This window comes from Indicator indicator, chromosome 10 (genome assembly GCF_027791375.1).
Source record: "Indicator indicator isolate 239-I01 chromosome 10, UM_Iind_1.1, whole genome shotgun sequence".
Classification (NCBI taxonomy): domain Eukaryota; kingdom Metazoa; phylum Chordata; class Aves; order Piciformes; family Indicatoridae; genus Indicator; species Indicator indicator.
The window spans coordinates 22,597,559-22,618,435 of record NC_072019.1 but is presented as its reverse complement, the minus strand read 5'-3'; the positions used below and the strand labels follow the sequence as shown (position 1 = coordinate 22,618,435).

The 20,877-nt window shown below is 48.3% G+C and overlaps 1 protein-coding gene across 2 annotated transcripts; it reads left to right on the top strand.

Annotated features, from left to right (window-relative positions):
* The first annotated feature begins 2,403 nt into the window (after positions 1-2,403).
* On the top strand, positions 2,404-17,573 carry MOB3C (MOB kinase activator 3C). Of its 2 annotated transcripts, XM_054384234.1 has the most exons (4): positions 2,404-2,821; positions 13,420-13,622; positions 15,677-15,806; positions 17,527-17,573. In XM_054384234.1, exons 1-4 carry the CDS (start codon positions 2,404-2,406, stop codon positions 17,571-17,573), a joined length of 798 nt encoding a protein of 265 aa, XP_054240209.1. The 2 variants fall into 2 exon arrangements, with proteins under 2 accessions (XP_054240209.1, XP_054240210.1); XM_054384235.1 differs by lacking the exon at positions 15,677-15,806.
* Positions 17,574-20,877: the final 3,304 nt, after the last annotated feature.

Sequence of the window (20,877 nt, the reverse complement as noted above, 5' to 3'; positions counted from 1 at the left end):
AGGGTTTCACAGCACTTTATATGTTACTAGATTAGGATTCCCATTTCAGTAGTGATATATAAATATATATGTATGCATATCTTCATATTCTAGAAACTGTTATGCTAGCAAACTCCCTGGAAGGGTTTTTTTTAGAGATGCTATCAACAGGATGTGTCTTGGATGTGGCAGCCAGGTGGGAGGACCTGGATAAGGACTTTCTTTACTGCCTTGCTGTGCTTAGGTCTCCTGGCCTCTTACGGGCTCCCTCGGGGCTGACTTATCAGAGCTCCTCCCCCTCAGGATGGTTAGGAGTCAGGACATGATTCCAGGTCTCTCCATCTGTTGGCATTTTGAAAAGCTTGTGATCTTTCTTTGAAGTAGGGAACAAATTCTTTGACATGGTTGGAGGCAGCCACTTGGGGCAGAGGAGGAAAAAGCATCCAGGAAATATCCCCCAGTCATTGCCCTTAGGCAATGGATGAGTGCAACAGGGTTGGAGATGTTAAAATCCCACCCAGCCACATGAGCTGGGGAAAGTTTGGATACTCCAATATTAAAGTCATACTGCATAACATAGCATGATGTCTGTGACCCACTCTGGGGGGGAAAAAAAGCACCTAAAAATGTGCAATTTCAGGTCTGGTTGTACCTGGGTTCAGCAGGGCATGGCAGGGTTTGATACCACCATGCTGTCAGCTATGTAATGGTGGCAAAGCAACATTCCGGCCTGTGGGAAAGGCTGTGGTTAGTGCACTAGAAGCATCCATTCTGGGATCTGCACCCACACCAGGGTCTGCCCCTGCACTAGGGTTTTCCTCTCACAGCCTGTGCTGGCTGTGGTGTAGAAATCCCTGCTGGGTATGTCCTGCTGGGGTTTGGTACCATCACTAGGTCCTGCTGCCTCCCAGTGATGTCCACATGGGTGGGTTTTGAGGGGAGCACAGAATTTCTCTTGCAACATAATTAGCTGGTCTGCTGGGCAAAATAGGATCTGGACGTGGCTCAGGACTAAGTTTAGAAAGCATTTTATATAGCAAGCTTCTGGCTAAAATCTGTGGTTTTAATGATGAAAATACATCCAGGTTTTGCTTGGGCACCATTCAATCCTGCTTGTGACTTTGAGTAAATCAGGTCAGTTCCAGTGCCTGACCACTTCTGAAGGTTGGACTTGGTGATCTTAGAAGTCTTTTCCAACCCAACAACTCTATGATCTATATTGCTGCCTGATAGAATAAACTTCCCCGTGCTGTGAATCTCATGTATTTATTTATTTATTTATTAACTCTTTCTCCTCCTCCCATTAGGGGGAGGCTGTTGGAGACTTTCTCTTCCCTAAGCCTCAGCAAACCATTTGAGACAAGGGGCCCTGCATCTCATGTTACCACCACTAGCGATGAGTGCCGCTGGAGCTTCAGAGAGGAAAAGGAGAAAAAAAACAAAAAAAAAAAAAAAAAAAAAAAAAAAAAAAAAACAAAGGAAATACTGCAGCCCTCGTCTGTGCTGCTAACCTCGGGCAGGAAGGGGAGAGCTCAGCGCTCTGCTGAGCCGTGACTTCCAGACCGAGTCACCCGGAGCAGCGACCACCCCTAACAGCTCCTGGCTGCATTGTGTGCGTGCCTGGAGGGCTGGCCGCATCCTGGCACGTCACGTTGTTGCGCTGGGCTCCCGTTTCCCTTCTTCGGATGCGGGTTTTGTTCTTTTGGACAAACACACGGGGCAGAACAACAAAAATAATCCCCTCCCCTCCAACCCCCCCCACATCCCCCCGCCTCGTTTTCCCATTGATCTGGACACTGGGGCTGTGTGAACCAGCAGCCAGCTGCGGTCGCAGTGTAGTCCCTGAGGCATCGCTCGCCGGCCGCCACGGCAGGGTCGAGGGTTGTTTGTACTGAGAAATCCCTGAGAATGAGGCACTTCCCCTTTGCCAGAAGGAAAACCGGCCACCAGACTGGAATTGCCTGGGGTGGTGAACTCTGCTGGGTCTCATTTTATTGCAGGACTTCTTCATGAAAGTCCTGGAGGTAGGAGGGTGGCTGAAGCCCAGTGAGCTCCTGGCATACTCGGGAGGGAGGAAGGGCTTTGTTTGCCATCGAGCATGTGTGGCAGTGCTCACCCTCACCAGTGCAGGCAGCTGCTGTGTGAGGTGGCAGCCGCAGCAGCTCCAGGTCACCCTGGTGGCTGTGGAGGGGCCAGAGGCTCAGCCCGAATGTCCATCCTCATGTGCTGCCAGAGCAGCAGTGGGGCCAGCCAGCATCCTCGTGCAAACTCAGCCCTGCGAGCATGTCCACGTGTGCAGCTGGCTTCATACCTAACAAAACTTTGTCTTTCTCTCCTCCCAGAAACCTCCACCCCTGAAGACCCCAGCCTTGGATTTCACATCGCACCGAGCCTCTGCCCTCACCCTGGCTGGCGGTGCCCGCGATGGCCTTGTGTCTCAAGCAAGTCTTCAACAAAGACAAAACATTTCGTCCCCGAAAGAAGTTTGAGCCGGGCACCCAGCGCTTTGAGCTGTACAAGAAAGCCCAGGCCTCCCTCAAGTCTGGGCTGGACCTGAAAGCAGTGGTGCAGCTGCCTCCTGGTGAGAGCATCAACGACTGGATCGCCGTGCACGTGGTGGACTTCTTCAATCGCATCAACCTCATCTATGGCACCATGTCGGAATACTGCACGGAAAAGAGCTGCCCCATCATGTCTGGGGGACTCAAGTATGAGTACAGGTGGCAGGACGATAACAAATACAAGAAGCCAACCAAGCTGTCAGCTCCAAAGTACATGTGTATGCTGATGGACTGGATTGAGATGCTCATTAACAACGAGGACATCTTTCCCACAAGGATTGGTGAGTGTGCTCTGGTTCTTTGCAAGATGCCTGGGCTTGTAACCAGCGCAGGTTCCCAAGCCACTGGTGCACCTGAGGGTTGGTACTGCTGAACTTTGCAATCTCGAGATTTGTGGCTTTTCCTGTTCCAGGTGTTCCTCAGTGTCTGTCCTCCACAGCTTTGTGGCCAGTTGGGCTCATCCTGCTCCTAAAGGATGTGGAGAACAATGCTGTCCTTTTCTGTGCTTGAATTTTTTCCAACTATTCTGTGCTTGTGAGAATTGAGGGCTGATAGGTCATCAGCTTCATTGCCCTTCCTCAAGGAGTTGAAACACAGAAATGATCCTCACATCCCTGCAGCTTACTGTTCTCTTGACTAACCAACTCAGTTTCATGGAATCATAGAATCATTAAGGTTGGAAAAGACCTCTAAGATCATCAAGTCCGACCATCAACCCAACACTGCCATGGGAACCAAACCAGGTCCCAAAGTGCCATGTCTAGACATTTTTTGAACACCTCCAGGGATGGTGACTCCACCATTGCCCTGGGCAGCCTGTTCCAATGCCTGACCATGCTTTCAGTAAAGAAATATTTCCTCACATCCAATCTAAACCTCCCTTGGCACAACTTGAGGCTGTTTCCTCTTGTCCTACCACTAGTTAATAGGGAGAAGAGCCCAACTCCCACCTCACTACAAGCTCCATTCGGGTAGTTGTAGAGAGCAATAAGGTCTCCACTCAGCGTCTTCTCTAGGCTAAACAATCTCAGTTCCCTCAGCTACTTCTCATAAGGCTTGATTTTTATGATGAGCCTTCACCAGCTTCATTGCCCTTCTCTGGACATGCTCAGCACTTCAGTGTCTTTCTTGTGGTGAGAGGCCCAAAACTGAACACAGTATATGAGGTGCAGCCTCACCAGTGCTGAGTCCAGGGGCATGATTGCTTATGATCCCAAGGTCTAACCCTCATCCCACCTTGCTGCTTCATTTCTCATCTTTCTATCTCAGCCCTGATGTGAATATAAGCACATCTTGCTGTTTATCTGAGGCACTGCCTGAGCAGAGATCTCTCTCTCTGGGATCTGGCCTTTCCAGCTGCCAACTCCCAGGCTGTACAATGCACCCCTTCAAAAAGTTTGGCTGTAGGAGGCTGTGGCAACTGCAAAAGGCAAGCAGCTTGCAAATTAACCCCTCTGCTGCTAGCCTGAAGTGCTTGGCAGCTGCCAGGGCTAATATTAATCCTGCTACTGAGCTGCTTTCTTGTTGTTTGAGGAGATGAATTCAAGGGTTGGAGCTGATGCATTGGCTGATGGGACTGCCAGAGCCTCAGGTCATGCCTCTAAGCAGTTACTTTCCAGATGAAACTCAAGACTACTTGAAAGTAAAAGAAGATTTAAGGTGCTTCACAGGGGAAAGACATGGCTTTTTGTTTTCCCAAGCAGCACAGCTGGCAGAGATGAATGAAATCAGTGCAGTTCAGGCTCAGGATTCTCATTAATACACTGGGAAACACTGAAGAAAATGGTCTGTGTGGGATTACTGACATCCACTAACTGTTGTAGCCCCATTTGACTGTGCTGCAACATCTAGCTCTATGTCTTGTTTGGGAAAGTCTCCAACCCATGGAAGCTGCAAGGGGTTGCAAGGAAGGCAGCATCTGGAGGCTGGTTGTGCCAAATTACTAATTTTGGCCATTGGGATGGAGTGACCCACCCCCTACCCCCCTGGTCTGACCTCGTTGCACTGTCTGTTTTGGGGGTAGGGGTGATACAACTTCTTGTTTCTTTTCTATGAGGGTTTCTTTTTCTCTCCCTCCATCACCTGAAGCCAAGACTTGCAGACAGTTGCTGCCTTCTTCCCCTTGCTGGTGGTCAGGGGCAGGCTGGGTAGCTCAGTGCTAGATCCTCATCCTGCAGGACAGGCAGAAAGGTTTCTGTGCAGGCATGCAGGGCAGTCAGCCTCGGGGGTTCATCTGCTGTGCCACCTCATAATCTCAGTGGATTCCACACATCCTGATGGACAGAGGAGGCTGGAAGTGTAGCTGGCTGAAAATGTTGGTGCAGGATGCTCTGTGCTGGGAACTCCAGCTGTGCTGGGGACAACAAAGTCCCTTTTGATTCTGGCTGCAGCTGGGCACACACTCGTTGCTGCCAAGAGGCAAAACGGCAGTTAGAGGGTACAGGCTAGATCTTCCTCTTCCTGAGACACCTTGCTTCCAAGAAGAAGCCCTGCATGCTATTAGAAGCAGGGATGCAGACATGGATTTACTCCATGTGCCCTCCAGCCAGAAAGGAGATTGTCCTGATTCGATTCCATGCCGTTCAGGTGGGGTTTGGGATGTGATGCTAATTGCAAGCTGCTCAGGAAAGCCAGGGAGTCTTAACACTGCAGAAAGCTGGCAGCCAGGGAGGGATGGTGGCATTGCAGCACCCTCCACTCTCCCACATTTCCTTCTGAGGTGCAAAGGCCAAGTTGTTCTGATTTTCACCCCATTTCTAGCACTTCTTCTTGCAAGATGTAATGTATATTAAGATGGATAGGGTTGGCTGATGCCTCTGGTTTCCTCTTCTTTCATTTTGGCCTGGGGGCAGTTCTGGGTGAGGCCCAGGCTGGCTGTGGGTGTTCACGAGGCAACCCCTTTTTTTTTTTTTTTTTTTTTTTTTAATCTTTTTTCTTCTAAAGCCATTCCCCTTCCAAGTCCCTTTCCTGCAGGGACTCTTGTATCTTCAGGCTTCTCACTGGCATGTCTTGAGGGTTCTAACCTCACACGTGCAAAAGGGAACTTAGCCCAAGATCACACTTTCAAAAGCATGAAAGGCTGTTGTGGGAGGCAGGGGAGGGAGGGCTGGTGACACTTTGTCATCAGTGTGTCCCCAATTAACTGCCTTTCACTGGCCTGCTTTGTGTGCTGGGTAATTGCTTGGCAGCTGTGGCATTTCAGAAGATGGAGCTGTTTGGCCAAAGGGAAATGTCACATCTGCTCATTCCCAAAGGGCTTCTCCTTGTCAACACACAGGATGACGGTGGAGGTTGGGGGTCACACAGCAGGGAGGGGTGCAGGGCTCAGGTGAGCAAACAGAGATGCTCAGCCTCCCTCCTAAAGGTCTAGCCCCTTGGGAAAAGAGCCAGGACAAGGGGGAAAAGGTGCTGGAGAGACATCAGGGAGATGTGAGCTGTTTTAAAGAGAGGAAAGGAATCTGCTGAGGTGATGGGGGAAGTTACAAATTTCTTGCTTTGGAGTCATGGTGAAGCTTTTCAATATTAGCTGCAAAGAGGGGATTTAGCACAAAGATTTGTTCCACTCCTGCTTGTATCAGAGAAGTGCACTGGCAATGCTGACCACTGTTTCAGATGATGTTTCATGGGCTGTGTGCATCTCAGCCTTCCCTCCTGGCCTCTCTTTGCCATGTGCGATAAAACTGTCCCATCACAAAGATTTCCCTGGCTAAGGCCACCTGACTGCAGACAAAACTTTCTACTTTCCTCTTTCTTTTTTTCTTTTCTCCTTTTTGTTTTTCTCAGACCCAGTAAATGTTCCCCAAACTTGCTAATGTTGCCTGAGGCTAACCTCAGCATCCTTCTTCATCCAAAAGCTACAAAACCTGAAGCAGCACATGATTCAGTAGGTCTTGCTCATGACTGTCCTAACAGAGGTATCTCATGGGTCAGAGGGTGGAAATCTCACTGGAAATGAGATAGTTTACTGTCTTGAGGGCTCACCAGGTTCTCTGGCATAATGGTCAGGGACTTTAGAGGCACAACTCCAGTGACTGGAACAGAGCAGGGCTGTTTGCACCACTAAAACATCTGGTCTTTCAGCCCATGCCAGAAGTGAGAGGGGATCAGATCAACCCAGGTGACAAACAGCTTTGATTTAGCCAAGCTGTATGATGCAGGGCTTGTACTGGCTCTGTTGCAAGGCTAGAGAGGCAGCATCTTCCTCCTCCCCAGGGAAATCCACCTGCAGGGCTTCGTCCCACTTAAAGTCTTTCAATATAATCCCTCCTCTGGAGTGGAAACCTGTTTGTCTGCCAGTCAAGATGAGACAAATCCCTGCATGAGGTGAGCTGTGCCACCCTGATAGCTATAAATCCACAGCAGTAACAGCTTTCCCAGACAACCAGTATCAGTTTGCATGTGCTAGCACTCTGTTTCCACTTTTCCAACCAATGGAGCTGTCCTGAAAAATACATTTAAATGGAGAATAAGCGTTGTTCTTAGGCAGGGAGAAGAATAAATGGTTCTACAGGTGTATTTTTACCAGCTGGTAAAACTATATCAGTAGATTTCTTCACTGAGAGGCCACCTGGAAAATACTGTTTCCTCCTGGTAATCTTTCTGCCTGCTTTTAGGAAGCTGCTGCTGGACAGTAGCATGCTGGGGAGCAGGGTTGGGTGGATGGGTTTTTCAGGGCCATGGCAAGTCAGTGGCATCTGCACGGGTCAGTCCATCATCAAGGTGTTGGTTGCACAAGGCCAGGTGTCTTAAATCAGCACCTTTGTGGTTGCTGAAACCTCTCCATTATTAAGTCAGCGCAGATGCAGGGTTTGGACCAGATCCAGTACCGGAACACCCTACGGTCCCTGCCAAATGTGCCTGCAGCTCCAAAGAGCATCAGTCACAGGAGATTTTAAAGTGGTTCTTGGAAAGCTGTTCAAAACTCAAGATCCCACCATTCAAGTGTAAAACCAGAGAAAACTTAGCATGAAATTATCTGATACTTTTCTCCCCATAACAACAGAAGAAAAATGTTTAGAATTCAGTTAATTATTGCCATTCTCTCAGCTGGCTATTTTAAACAGTATTTGTCTTTTTTTTTCTCCCCTATTTTCTTCCAAAATTAACACCAAACCAGCTTGCAGCTGCCTTTAGTTTTAAATGGGGCTTTACAGACTTATTTTTAGGAAAAAATGAATCACCGAACACCACAGTGGCCAAAATGGAATTGAGATATAAAAACAACAACAATAATTCATCACATAATTCACTGAATTACTGCTTTTGCAGAGGAGAAAAATACAATTGCCAAGAAGCAAAGTAGTTTCCCAGTACTGATTCATCATGAAAAAATTAAATTGGCTGGAGCACGAGTGTTAAGGGTGGAAGGGATGGCAGGAGAGATCCAAAAGCCATTCGCAGTCCCTTACCGTAAGTGCAGGCACTTTGTTACCTCTCCTTTTCATTTCCTTTACACATGGTCCCAGATGGTTTCCTTATGTTTTGAAGCAATCAGCAGAGAGTGAGGAAAACAGATTTTTCAGAGCATTAAATCACATCTTGAGGTTTTCAAGCAAAACATCCAAGATAAACTGAAGGTGCTAATTCATTTCAGGGCTGTGAGTCATGCTGCTCGCCAGCATCCTGGCTGCCTTGCAGTGAGTGAAACTGTACCTGCTCTGCTTAAAGCTTTTGCTCTAGCTTGGAGCATGGGTAAGGTTCTTCCTTTTTCCCTATGATGCATGGCTGCTCTGCTCCAGTCCCCCTGGGACTGAGCTGAGTTCAGGCCCTGGCGCAAGCGATGCTTCCAGCGACTGGCTGGCTGCTCTGTGTGCAGCGTCTGGGTAGCACATGCCTCTGACCACAAGTGGAGGAGAAGAGCTGACCTTATGTGTAAATCACAGTCTCACAGTATATTAGAGGTTAGAAGGGACCTCAAGAGATCATCAGGTCCAACCCCCCCTGCCAGAGCAGGATCACTTAGGGTAGTCTGCACAGGAATGCATCCAGGTGGGTTTGGAAAGTCTCCAGAGAAGGAGACTCCACAACCCCCCTGGACAGCCTGTTCCAGGGCTCTGTCACCCTCACTGTAAAGAAGTTTCTCTTCATGTTGAGGTGAAATCCTCTATGTTCTAGTTTGAACCCATTGTTCCTTGTCTTATCACTGTGAACCACTGAAAAGAGCCTGGCCCCCTCCTCCTGACACCCACCCCTCAGATATTTATAGACATTGATCAGATCCCCTCTCAGTCTTCTCTTCTCCAGACTAAACAGCCCCAGGGCTCTCAGTCTCTCTTCATAGGGGAGATGCTCAAGTCCCTTACTCATCCTCGTGGCTCTCCCTTGGATTCTCTCCAGCAGGTCTCTGTCTCTCTTGAACTGGGGAGCCCCAAACTGGACACAGGATTGCAGGTGTGGTCTCAGCAGGGCAGAGTAGAGAGGTAGAAGAACTTCCCTAGCCCTGCTGGACACAGCTTTCCTGATCCATCCCAGGATCCCATTGGCTCTCTCAGCCACAAGAGCACATTGTTGTTCCATGGAGAACTTGCTGTCCACCAGCACTCCAAGGTCTTTCTCTGTGGTGCTGCTTTTCCAGCCTCTGAGAGAGCTCACATTGCATCCTCAGGTCCCCTGCTCCTCACTCATCATGCAAGAGGAATCAGAGTGACTACTGCATGCCAGCTTGTGGGGTGCTGCTGCTTTCTTCAAAGTTGCTGGATGAAAACCCAGTGAATTAAATGCAAGGGTCATTTCAATGCCTTTAAATCAACCCAGGTGGGTTTTGTGGTGTTCTGCCATCCCCTGGGGCAGCTGGGAGTGCCATCAGTGGGATGCATTGGGATGACACTTCTGTGTCCTTGTATGTGTATAGGGCTGGGGAAGGTGGAGCAAACCCAAGAAGCATCACTGTGCCAGGGCAGTTTGTCAAAACATGGGGTTCATCCTGACTTTGCCTTGTCCTGCCATTCCTCTGTCAACAGATCATCTCAGCCATGCAGAGTCAGTCTCACCAGTCTCATCCCTTCATCTCACCAAGCTGCTATTCCTGCTGGTTTGTTCCACCATTCAGCACCTCAGAGATGAAGTCCCCCAAGCAAGGGCTCCCCTGGCTCCTAAGTGCCAGTTATTGGCACACTGGCCACAAATGGAGCCTCTGTGCTGCTGGCTGCCATGCTGATGGACCTGGCCCAAGCTGTCAGGGAGGTGGGAACCAGAAGAGGAGCAGCCTGCCACCCTTCATGCTTAGGCAATGGGCTCCATGGCTCCCCACTGTCAGAGTGACTCCTCCTAGCAGCCAGGTTCTGATGTGAACATACTGAGGTGAAGACAGACATCTGCAAGGGCAGGATAGGTGCATGGCCAGTGCCCAGATCCCTGTCCCTGTTCCTGTTGCTGGGAGGTGTGGCTGCAACATGTGCCTGGCTGTAGGGAGGAGCAGGATCCCCTTGTGTGCTGGAGAGGATGTCCCACGCAGTGTCTGCTGGACATCCGCTGCCCTAGCAGCTGTGACCCAGGGCAAGATGTATTTATGCCAGATCTTTCTGCTGCTCTCCCTAGGTTGGTTGGATGCAACCTTTATTTTCCTTTCAGCTCTGGATGAGGGGATAGGGAATTTGTCTAGCTCCTTACCAGCATGGCCAGTGTCTGCTGGGGCTGCTGTGGGTTGCTTTCCAAGTCATCAGCAGCAAGGCATGACCGCTGCTGGCAGAGGCAACCTGCTTAACAGCTATCCACCCTGCTTCCCTCCTGTGAGGAAACACTTTGATCACCTGGCACAGGCTCCCATACCAAAGGCAGAGTCCAGTCAAGCATCCATAGCCTGTATTGAGGGCCAATACACAGAAGGTGGAGAACTGGCTGCAGCACAGGTAGAGGAGGCAGGACCAGATGGCCCAGGCTTGTGCACTGTGCCACTGGAGCTGGCTGTGCTTCCCAGGGCATGTGTGAGAGTGAGAGGGGTGATGAGAGAAGAAAGAACTAGTGCTGGACCCCAAAGACCATGGTGGTGGTGTTGTCATGACATGGTAGAGTGAGGTGTGATCTGTAGAAGCCCATTACTGATAGCCAGTGCCCACTACAGCCTGGCCATGCCTGGGGGGGGTGGCCAAACACTGACACCTTGTGATGGACACAAAGAAGAGCTTAGCAGATCCCATAGTTGTTGTGAGAGCCACGAGAGTTGGGCTAAATGACCTTCAAAGGTCCCTTCTGACCCAAACTGTTCTGTGATATATGCTGCATCTATTCTCTGACGTAAGAGCTAGCTGCTTTTGGACAACCTAGGATATAGCTGGAGGTGTCTCCCCTCCAAGACTTTCAGCTGTCAACATGTTCATGAAGACTTGCTGGTAACTAATTTATAGGACAAGACAGTTCCTGGCTAATCCTTTTTATAGGACAAATGTGATGGAAAGCCACTTGTCACCATCTACCAGCTCTGAAGGTGGGTCATCTAGCAGCACTGTCTGCACTGTAGGTGCTGTCAGCCCCAGGGGTCTGAGATCCTTTTGATCTCCTGTTCACTGTCTGATCTTACTTCTTTCTCAACTCAGGACTGGGTTGAGGTTTGCTGCTTTCCTTCACTATCACTCTCACAGTTTGGTGATAAACTCCTGGTGGCTGGCCAGGTCCGTTTTCTTCCTTGTTGCCTGCTCTGCCCAGAGGAGACACTAGACAAGTGGGACAGATGACAAACTGGAGGCAACCAATGCATTGCTGTCTGCCTGCAGGCACCTCGCTGAGTTCCCGGCAGCGACTGCTCGCCTCTGGTCCCAGGGAGACAGGCTGTTCAGAACACTCTGTACTCCCCAGCCAGCACCCAGCAATATGCACTCTTCAGAAATTACTTGCTGTGATGAAGTTTTCTTTATTAAAAACATGTTTCCTGATAGTTCTTCAAAGCTGGTCTGCAGGGGCCAACCTAACGGCATGTCTGAATACCCAGCTGGGTCATTAAGGCTTTTATTTGCTCAGCAAATTCTCATCCAGTGCCAAAAAAAAAAAAAAAAGGGAAAAAAAGTTAAATGAAGACCTTGATAAAGCACTGTGTCCTTCCTGGCTGCAGGGAAACCTGGAGATCTCTCCCTGAGCCCTGCCCGTATCAGACTGGTAGGCAAGGATAACTCCCTGTCAAAGGTGGAAGGCAGAAGCAGATCTCCCAGCCCATCTCTAAGCTGCTGGCATGGGGAGAGCCTGGTTGTACTTTGCCAGATGCTAACACCTTTCCCAGGAAGTCTTAATGGGATCTGTTACAGCTGGCAGCAAAATGGGTGATGCCGAGGTCCCTGCTGTGGGAGCAGCCCTGAGGCTGAGGCTTGCTGGTGGGTATGCAGAGCAGCTGCTGTGAATCAGTCTCTGAACTTCCTCTCTGTGTTCATGTGACATGAGCTGAGCTGTGTGTGCTTCTCCAGCTGGTGGCTGGGACATCCACTGTGGCAGGAGCACAAATGCTTCTGCCTGCCCACTGCACCCAGTGCTGTGCGTGGGGCAAAGTGGGACTGGGCTGAGCTGAGGGTGACTCATTTCAGACCAAAGATCCTTTTCTGTTACAAGTGCTGTAATACTGAACCCAGCATCCACTCAACCCTGGCTGGTGAAAAGAGGCTCCAGGCATAATCTTGGAAGGACAGATCCTGTGTGTTGCCACCCATGGAGGAGAGAATCTTGGTGCTGCTGCTGGGAAACACACCTGCCAGGAGCCTTTGGGAAAAAAAAGTTTGATTTCCTGGTGAGGCTGCTGAGAAAGATTCAAAGATAAAATTACTATTTTTATTTTAGCTAAGAGATTTGCTGGTGCTTTTCACAGTGCCGAGTGTGTGAGCTGGGCACAGCTGAGCAGAGATTATTTGGGAAGCTTTTTAAGAGGTTATGTGCTGCATTAATAAGAGACTAAGGGAGGAGGCTGGTACAGCCGTGGGAAGAGAGGTTTTTATTTTGTTCTTTGCAGATTTGCATTGAATTGCTCAGGGGAGAGGAAGAAACTTCAGGGAAACAAATTTCAGTTGTTTCATTTTCCTCCTTTCAATAAAACTATTCAAGGTTTCAAAGCCATTTTTCCTTTAGAGATTTACCCACAGCTTGCTGACACTGACTGTATCCCACCTCTGAGATTTTTCACTGTGATAGCAGTGCATTTGGATAAGGATGGAAATGTCTTTGTGTGGGACAAGGCTATAAGTATAGAGCAATGTGTGGTGGGTCTCATTCTTGAGCAACTTGTGATGACATCTCAGGACGAAGCATCATACAGTTGCAATGAAATTACAACTTAAGCATCATTAAAATGGGAAGTTTTCTTCCTGTTTTAATGAGGATTTTCTGAACCAAGGATGAGGTAAAAGGGTAGAAACTGGTTGTTTCTGTTGATGTATCAGAAGTGATGTTTGACGGTGTGTGGAGGGAGAAAATCAGTATGAAGCAATCTTTTGATTTAGAGGACCAGGGAAGGTATCTTTCTGCTGGGAGGAGGTTTAGTTCTGTTCATGGACTTGTATAAATGCAATTTGATTTATGCTGTGCCTGCACAGGCTTGTAGGGGAAAGACAGGGAGAGAGCAGAAGGATCTTCTGCCAGATTACTCTGGACAGAGCCAGATTTGGACAGATGTGGCCTCCTCTACCAGATGAGAAACTTTCTCACCTACTGCAGCTCCCTGAGTCCTTCACACCATGTTGGTGTGAAATTGCTGGTTGGGCAATGAGGAATTGTGTGGGGAGAGCTAGATGGCACATTGCCCTGTTGCAGTTGTCACTCTTGACATTAGCCAAGAGAGTCCTTCCTCATCATCCATGACTGCCTGTTAACAATGACAGTGACATTTAAATGTAAGCTGGTTTGTTGTTTGCTTATTTGTTTGCTTTTTAAATGGTCAAATGGCTTCAACCTTGCTTCTGCTTTGCAGGTGTTCCCTTCCCCAAGCAGTTCCAGCAAGTTTGCACTAAGATCCTCACCCGCCTCTTCCGTGTCTTTGTCCATGTCTACATCCACCACTTTGACAGCATCATCAACATGGGTGCTGAGGCTCATGTCAATACCTGCTACAAGCACTTTTACTACTTCATCAGGGAGTTCAGTCTCATTGACCATCGGGAGCTGGAGCCTTTGGTAAGGATGCCCCAGGGACAGGGAGGTGGAGGGGGTGAGAGTGGTGTTGGCTGAACACAGCACTTGTAGGAATCCAAGCAGTGCAGTCACCCTCTACGGACTCTTTCAGCCACCCTACCTTCTGTCATGTAACTATCAGCTGAGAAAGAACTTCCCAGCAGCACTGGGGAAACCCTTCTTAAACTTTGCCTCTGCTGCCATGCCTATGAATCACTCTTCAGTACCCTCAGGACTGCTGTAGCAGTGCCCCTCTGTACGGCCTTGGGAGCTCTAATACAATTTGCACATCAAAGTGCTTCCAGCCAGTCGTGTCCATGTGGCTTTCCAGGGTCAGATTTGAGCCCAAGCCTTCTTTCCACACCCTTGAGTTTTCCTACTAGAGGACTAAAGTCCCTGCTTGACATCTCAGTGTGAATTGCAATGAGGCCATGGGGAGGCATGCCCACAGCTAGAGGACAAGCTGGAGAGAGCTCTGGAGTTCCCAAGTTTCTCTGCAGCTTCCCTTGGGAAGCAATTAGCTACACAGAAGGTGAGAGTCCTTGAAAACAGCAGCAGTCCTGGGAAGCAGAGGCCAGACAGCCCAGGCATATAAACTAGAGAATGTGCATAATTAGTGCTGTAAGAGAAGCAAGTGTGGGCTGACCTAGGGAGGACATACTGCAATGGGCAGAAGGATCAATATCCCAATAGTTAGCACACTGTGACAGGGACTGGGTTGCAGAAAAGGACATATGCAGCAGCAGAGAACCAGGAAAGGCCATGAGGATCTTATCCCAGAAAGAGGAAGAGCTGAGAAAAGTCCCAGGATGAGTATCTGAGGGAGATGGGAGGGTGGCCTTGCCCTTAAATGTTGAGAGCTTTACTTCTCTGCTTTCATTTGTCTCAGTCAATTTGCTGCCCATCTGTGATTTTGGGGGATGGGAAGGTGATGATCTAATCAGGGAAGATTTGAATGACAAGAGCATCTACATTAATGACTTTGTACAGTTTGATTGTGACCCATATTATCACAATGCCCCTCAACTCCAGAAAATGGCAACTCAGTGTCATCTTGTCCCCTGTTAGTTTTCCTCACCACTGCTCCACATGACAAACTTCTTTAGTATTGATACACAGCTCCTGGTGGTGCCATCTCCTCTTACACCAGCAAACATCAGTCAATAATTAGCACCTCATAGCCAAAGCACAGGCTGACATTGCTAAATAAGCTTTCAATGCCAGTGATTCACATGCAACATGAGATGATTTATGGGTCTGGGTGAATCTAAAATGAGCAGACTTTCCTGTGTGATGTAACCGTGGTTAAACTAGAAGGAAATGAGGCACATTTACCACAGGTCTATTTGTGTCTCATTTCTTGGTTTGCTCATTGCCTGGCATCCAAAGCCCCAAGCAAACCTAACCACATGGAAGACCTCCTTCCCTCAGGCGTGTATGAGAATGTCTAGCAACCAGAGGACAGCTGTGTGACAGCTAGGATGCACTGCTGAGCTGAGGAAGGAAGGACAAGTTGCAGCAGTAGCTGCAGAAACTGGTCCTTTCTGGCCATGCTGTTACCACAGGAAGGTTGCAGCTTGACACTGCCATCAGTCCCAAAGTCTGCATGGGTTAGGACTGATTCAGTGGCTTCCAACAGCATTTCTCTGCTGCAAGCAGGGAAAGTAATAATGGGAAGCTTCCTCATGCACATGCTAGGGTCTTTCCACTGAGCTCCCAGGAGCTTTGATTACTCTCCCCAGCTCAAGACAGAGAATCAGTGAGTTGCTTTGCTCATTCCCCTTCTCTCTGAGCTGCACCATAGCTGTTGCTCTGGTCCTAAGTGATTTTAAGTCCTGAAGGATTCATCAGCTGGCTTGACACTTAAGCAAGGACAGGCAGTGAGCTGCATCTGCCTTCATTTTAGTCTAAGACTGAAGGTTTTGGTTTTTACAAGTTCTCAAGGTTTGTGGAGAGTTGATAATCTTTCAGTAGGGATGAGATGAACTGCCCTTGAGAGGGCAGTCCCTCTTGACTGCCTCATGAGCCCCACACAGCTGTCCTAACTTTGCATTTAGATGGCCAGAGATAGTTCTCTTGAATCCCATGGCAGAGGAGACTCCTGCCTGGAGAGTTGCCTGTTCCCTGCATGTGATTACAGAAGGCCAACAAGCAAGTGGAGGGAGCACAGCTGGAGCAGGACAGTAAGTTGAGTGCTGTGTTATGGTTTAAGCTTTCCAGATGTGGACTTTCCACTGCGAAGCCTCAGCTTTCAGATTTAGGAGTAAGAAACAAAGAAAAAAAAACCTGCACCTCCCCATCCAGAAAGTGTCCTGTTAGGCCCAAATATCTTAGAAAAATTACAGAGATCATGGGATTAAGGAGTTCATTGGTTTCTAAGCTTGCCTCTGCCTGAATCTGCCTCAGTCTCCCATTTCTCAATCTTCTTTGTGACATGATTTCTTATCAGCAAATCTTGGGAGCCGAGAATGAGCTAGATCCTTTGTATGGGCAGAGCCTGTGAAAGGCAGTGATTCACTCTCTTAGCAAGTGAAGAAATATGGGGGCAGAGAGAAGCTGTGCACTTGCTGCTTTGACAAGGGCAGCAGCACTGGCAGAGGTCCAGCTGGTTGTATACTGAGGCAGAGCTGTGGGGATTTCCAGAGCGTGATGAATGCCTTGGACATGTGGGGCCAGCCTGAGGAATTCACAGGCATCTTAACAGTCCAAGAGTTGTCCTGGCCCATGCTGTTTAAAGCTGCTTTTGTGTGTGGTGCTGTGCTAGTGGGGTGGGCTGGTTGCTGTTGCAAGAGGATGTTCACAGCCTTCTCACCCCCCCCCCTTTTCTTTCTCCTTCCAAAGTTCCTGTTTGCAACGTGATTTTTGTGGCAGAGCATCAGCTTTTCATATGATGGCAGGGTTCTGCACTTGAGTGACTTTGCATGTTACCCCTACAGAGAAGACCTCCCTTTGCCCTTCTTTCCTGATGGATTTTATAAACAAGCTCTCAGTGCTGAAGAGCTGAGACTGCAGCTTCTGTCCCCTAAAGGGCCTTTTATGGGGTTACTCAGGGGTCACCCTACATTCCTAGTTCTCCTTTTTTTCAAGAGCTGTATCCTTCCTTCTCAGCAGACCAGCCCTGCTTCAGATCTATTTTGGAAGTACATTTTATTGTGCAAACCTCTTCCCCTGGGGTGTGTGACGGGGTCTGTGTGCACATGCAGAGTCACAAGCCATGAAGCTGATGAGCCAGAGAGAATCACAGATTTTTCTTGCAGCAGCAATACACATGATTTGCAAGCTATTGGTTGAGCTCCTTAAGGCAGGTACCATCTTCCACCAGCTGAAAGCTGGGCACCTTCCTAATGCAGCTGGCACATTACCATCCTGGCTAAAGAAAACAGCCTGTTAGCCTAAACAGAGCTTAGTCTTGCAGGAGATTGCCAGTGGCCCTCTGTTATTAACAGTCATTTGCATTGCAGCATGACTGTGGGGTCCCTTGCCAAAACCACAGGTTCTTTGGGTGGGCTGTTGTCAGAGTGAGAGCCAAGAGCAGCTCCATGTCCCATCTCCTTAGGCAGTTGCAAACAGAGGCTGTGAGAGCAGCACTGCCTTGTCTGGCTGCTCGATGGCTGAGTCAGGAGCAGGACCTGCATCTTTCAACACCTCAGCCAACGTGTTCTCAAAGCTAGGGCGCAGCCAAAATAACCTTGTGCCACAGAGGCTGAGGGGGATGCCAGCAAGCAGCTGCTGAGGCAGAGCAGCTGCCAGGAGGGCTGGTGTGGGAAACAGAGAAACACTCCCTGAGACTCCCATGGTCATTTCCTTGGGTTGTTTTAGGACACCTCCCCAAGTGCCTGACATGTCACTACTACAACCTGCCTGTTGCACTTACTGCTTCTTTCTTTTCTTTCCCTCCTCGATGCAGAAAGAAATGACAGAACGAATTTGTCACTGAAGCATTCTGGCAGGTGAACTCAGCTGGCTCATCTGGACTCTGATGGGACAAGGCACCCTGTGGTGGCAGACCTCTGCCTAAGCACTTGCCCAGGGCATTTCAACTCAATGACTATGAACACTGCACAAGAGCCTTTTCAGGCCAGGGCTGAATCCTAAGCCTGCCAAGCACCTCTGGATAGATTTTTTTTTTTTTTTAATAGATCCTAGTCTCTGTTGTATGTCTCCTGCCTTAGAAAGCCACTGACTTACTGGAGAAAGAGGCAAGTTTGGTTGACTTTTGCACACTCTGGTTTCTAAGTCTCAGTCTCCTATCTTCAAACATTTCTTCAGCCATCTTTCACCGTGTTTTGTCCTCAGCTCCATGGATCTCTAAATGTTTTATTGGTGATTCCTGCCCTTTGAGCAGGTGTAACCTTGGCTACTAAGTAACACCTGTTGCCTTTCCCACATGTATGGGTTTGTGATAATATCTGAGATAAGCTCTGCAAAGTTGGTGACACAATGCCAGCTGCTTTCATGTGGTTAGCTGTTGATGAACCATTTTTAAACCATGAGCAATGAATGTCTCTCCCTCTGTCCTAATTCATGCTTTACCAAAAGGACCATTTTTTTCCCCACAAGGGAGTTCTCACATTTGGCAGAGGGGGCTTTGTGATGCTCTAAGATGCATCTAACACTGGTTGGACTAATGACAAGGTGTCCTCATGACTGAGGAGGTGAACTAGGCCACTTTTCAGTGTGATCAGCACAGTCCACCTGAGTCCACTCAGAAAGTGGTGGAAAGAAACTGATTCCAGAAAGCAACATTTTCAACATGTCAGCATTTCCTGACATGTTGTCTTGGCAAGATCAGCAGATGCTGGCCATGTTGCTTTTCCATTATCCGTGTCTACAGCATAGTAAATCAGGTGGAGAAGGTCTTTAAGAGACATCTATCCACCCCATTCTTCCAAAAAAGCAGAATCAGTCCTGCTTAAAATCACAGAATGCTGGGATGGGACCATGAAGATATTTAGTTCTAACGCCTTGATGTGGGCAGGGACACCTTCCACTAGAGCAGGTTGCTCAAAGCCCTATCCAATCTGGCCCTGAACACTTGCAGGGAGGGGGACATCCATGCCCTCTCTGGGCAATCTGTTCTAGTGCTTCACCATCCTCACAGTCAAGGTGGTTCATCCAGAGCCTCATCCAGGCCAGGCTGGATGAGGCTCTGGCCAGCCTCATCTAGTGTGGGGTGTCCCTGCCCATGGCAGGGGGCTTGGAGCTAGATGATCCTTGTGGTCCCTTCCAACCCTGACTGATTCTATGATTCCTTACATCTGATCCAAGTCTATCCTCTTTCAGCATAAAGCCATTACCACTCAAACCTTTCTGACCTTTTGAAAGCTTCCTGTTGCTACCTGGTCTGTGCCATTATTCCACTGAAAGGGGTCTCACATCTCAGTGCTTCCTCCCCTTCTGCTTGCAGTAGCTGATAACTTAGTGTTGTGTTCCCTGTGCCAGTTTTCTTTTGACGAGAATTGGAAGCCTTTGTGTTGGTTTGGGGTTTTTTTCCACTGTTTTGGGGGAAATAAAATCAAATTGTCTGAGCCACAGTATCATGATGTTTGTGCTTCCTGCCCTTTTTCTGGGCAAGTTTTGTATAGCAGACACAGCTGATAATTTATAACCTGGGGCTTGCCCATTTTTGGGGTAGGGAGGGGATGTGGCTGGAAAATGTAAATATGTAGTCAGCATTAAAACACACAAGTGAATTTTTTAGCTGTCAAAGCACTTATTATGTTGTGAAAGGGTTTTTTTTTGTTTGTTTGGGTTTTTTTCAATCTTGTGTACCAGATGTTTATTTTTACATGGAAATAAAACACAGCAAAATGAACATAAGACCACTTGATACATCATTCCAATATTTTCTGTGTAAAAATAATCAGTAAAAATTCTCTTAATAATTAAAGAAATATTAATACTTAATTACTTGATGTTACTATTTAATGGAATACTTCATTCTTCCCTGATTCATCTGTAGTGATACAGGCATCATGAAAAATCTTCAGGTTAACCTGAAGAATGGATTTCCTCTGAGAGTTCCAGCAGTGATGGAACTCAGTGCCATGCTGAGACATAAGCTTGCATCTCACAAAGCACAGATTAATGCTGCTGACCTGCATCTATCCCTTGCAGACTTTTCACCAGCATCCCACCTGAAGGTATTTTCCAGACATATGTAGTGGTGACTTTTACTCACTACCTTTTGCAAAGGTGTATTTTTCCTGGATCCTGGGATCCACGTTCCAGAACCACAAGCAGAGGTGCAGAGGCAAGAGCTGACAGCAGCTTTATCAGGAACCTTCTGTCTTCCTGAGGAATGAAGCCTGATTGGACTCAATGCACAGGACCTGCTGGGAGCTGGTAAGGTTGGGAATTACAGAGAAACTGTCTCAACAGTGGGGTCTAAGCATCCTACCACTTAGATACAAAAATGATAGAGTCAGTCTCTCCTCAGCAGTGGAAGACAGTGAGACAGTGACCCACAGGCACAATTTGTGGCTTGGAAGGTTCAAACAGACAACAGAAAAAAAAATTAAAATTCCAAGATGGTGGTGTGGCCAGAGAACAGATACCCAGAGAAGAAGTGTTAACATCCTCAGGTTTGATGTAAATAATGCCTGTGCACAGAAGCCTTCTATTTTTGTCCTCCACATTGTCCTGCAGCAAGGAGGTCCACCAGGTAATTCCACACTAGGCATTACACAGGGGTCTGTACTTTGGTTTGCCTGAGGATTTCAGCCCTTCTGCTTCAGAGGTGCTTCCTGTTTGTCTCCTCTACACCATGGAGCTCCTATGGATTGCCGTGGAACTGAAAGCAACCCATGGGCTCCTCTCAAGCAGCAATTAAAATCAACAAATAAATTCAAGCTCATAGTTAGTAACTCTGGAAGCAGTACAGGGAGGGGAGACAGGGAGACCATTCACTGCCACAAAGGTCTTTCTGTCTCTTTCCAGGACACTAAGCTGTTCCCTCGGTCCTCATCCACCTGAGTGCCTCTCAGCCTGGAGAGTTTAATGCCTGAACACAGCAGAGATGTTTATGAAGTAGAAAGCACTGTGATAAGTATCTAAATCAAACTTCTTCTCCCTTCAGGAGGCTGAAGTGTTAGTTATGAGGCCCAAACATCCCCAGAGCTTCAACAAACATCCCTGTGCAATTTGAAAGCAGGCAGGAACCCTGGGATGTGTTCAGTACACACATAGTTCTTGTTAGCCCCAGCTCTCCAAATCACACACCTGCTTGGTTGGCTGCCAGGTGTCTGGGACTCAGTTG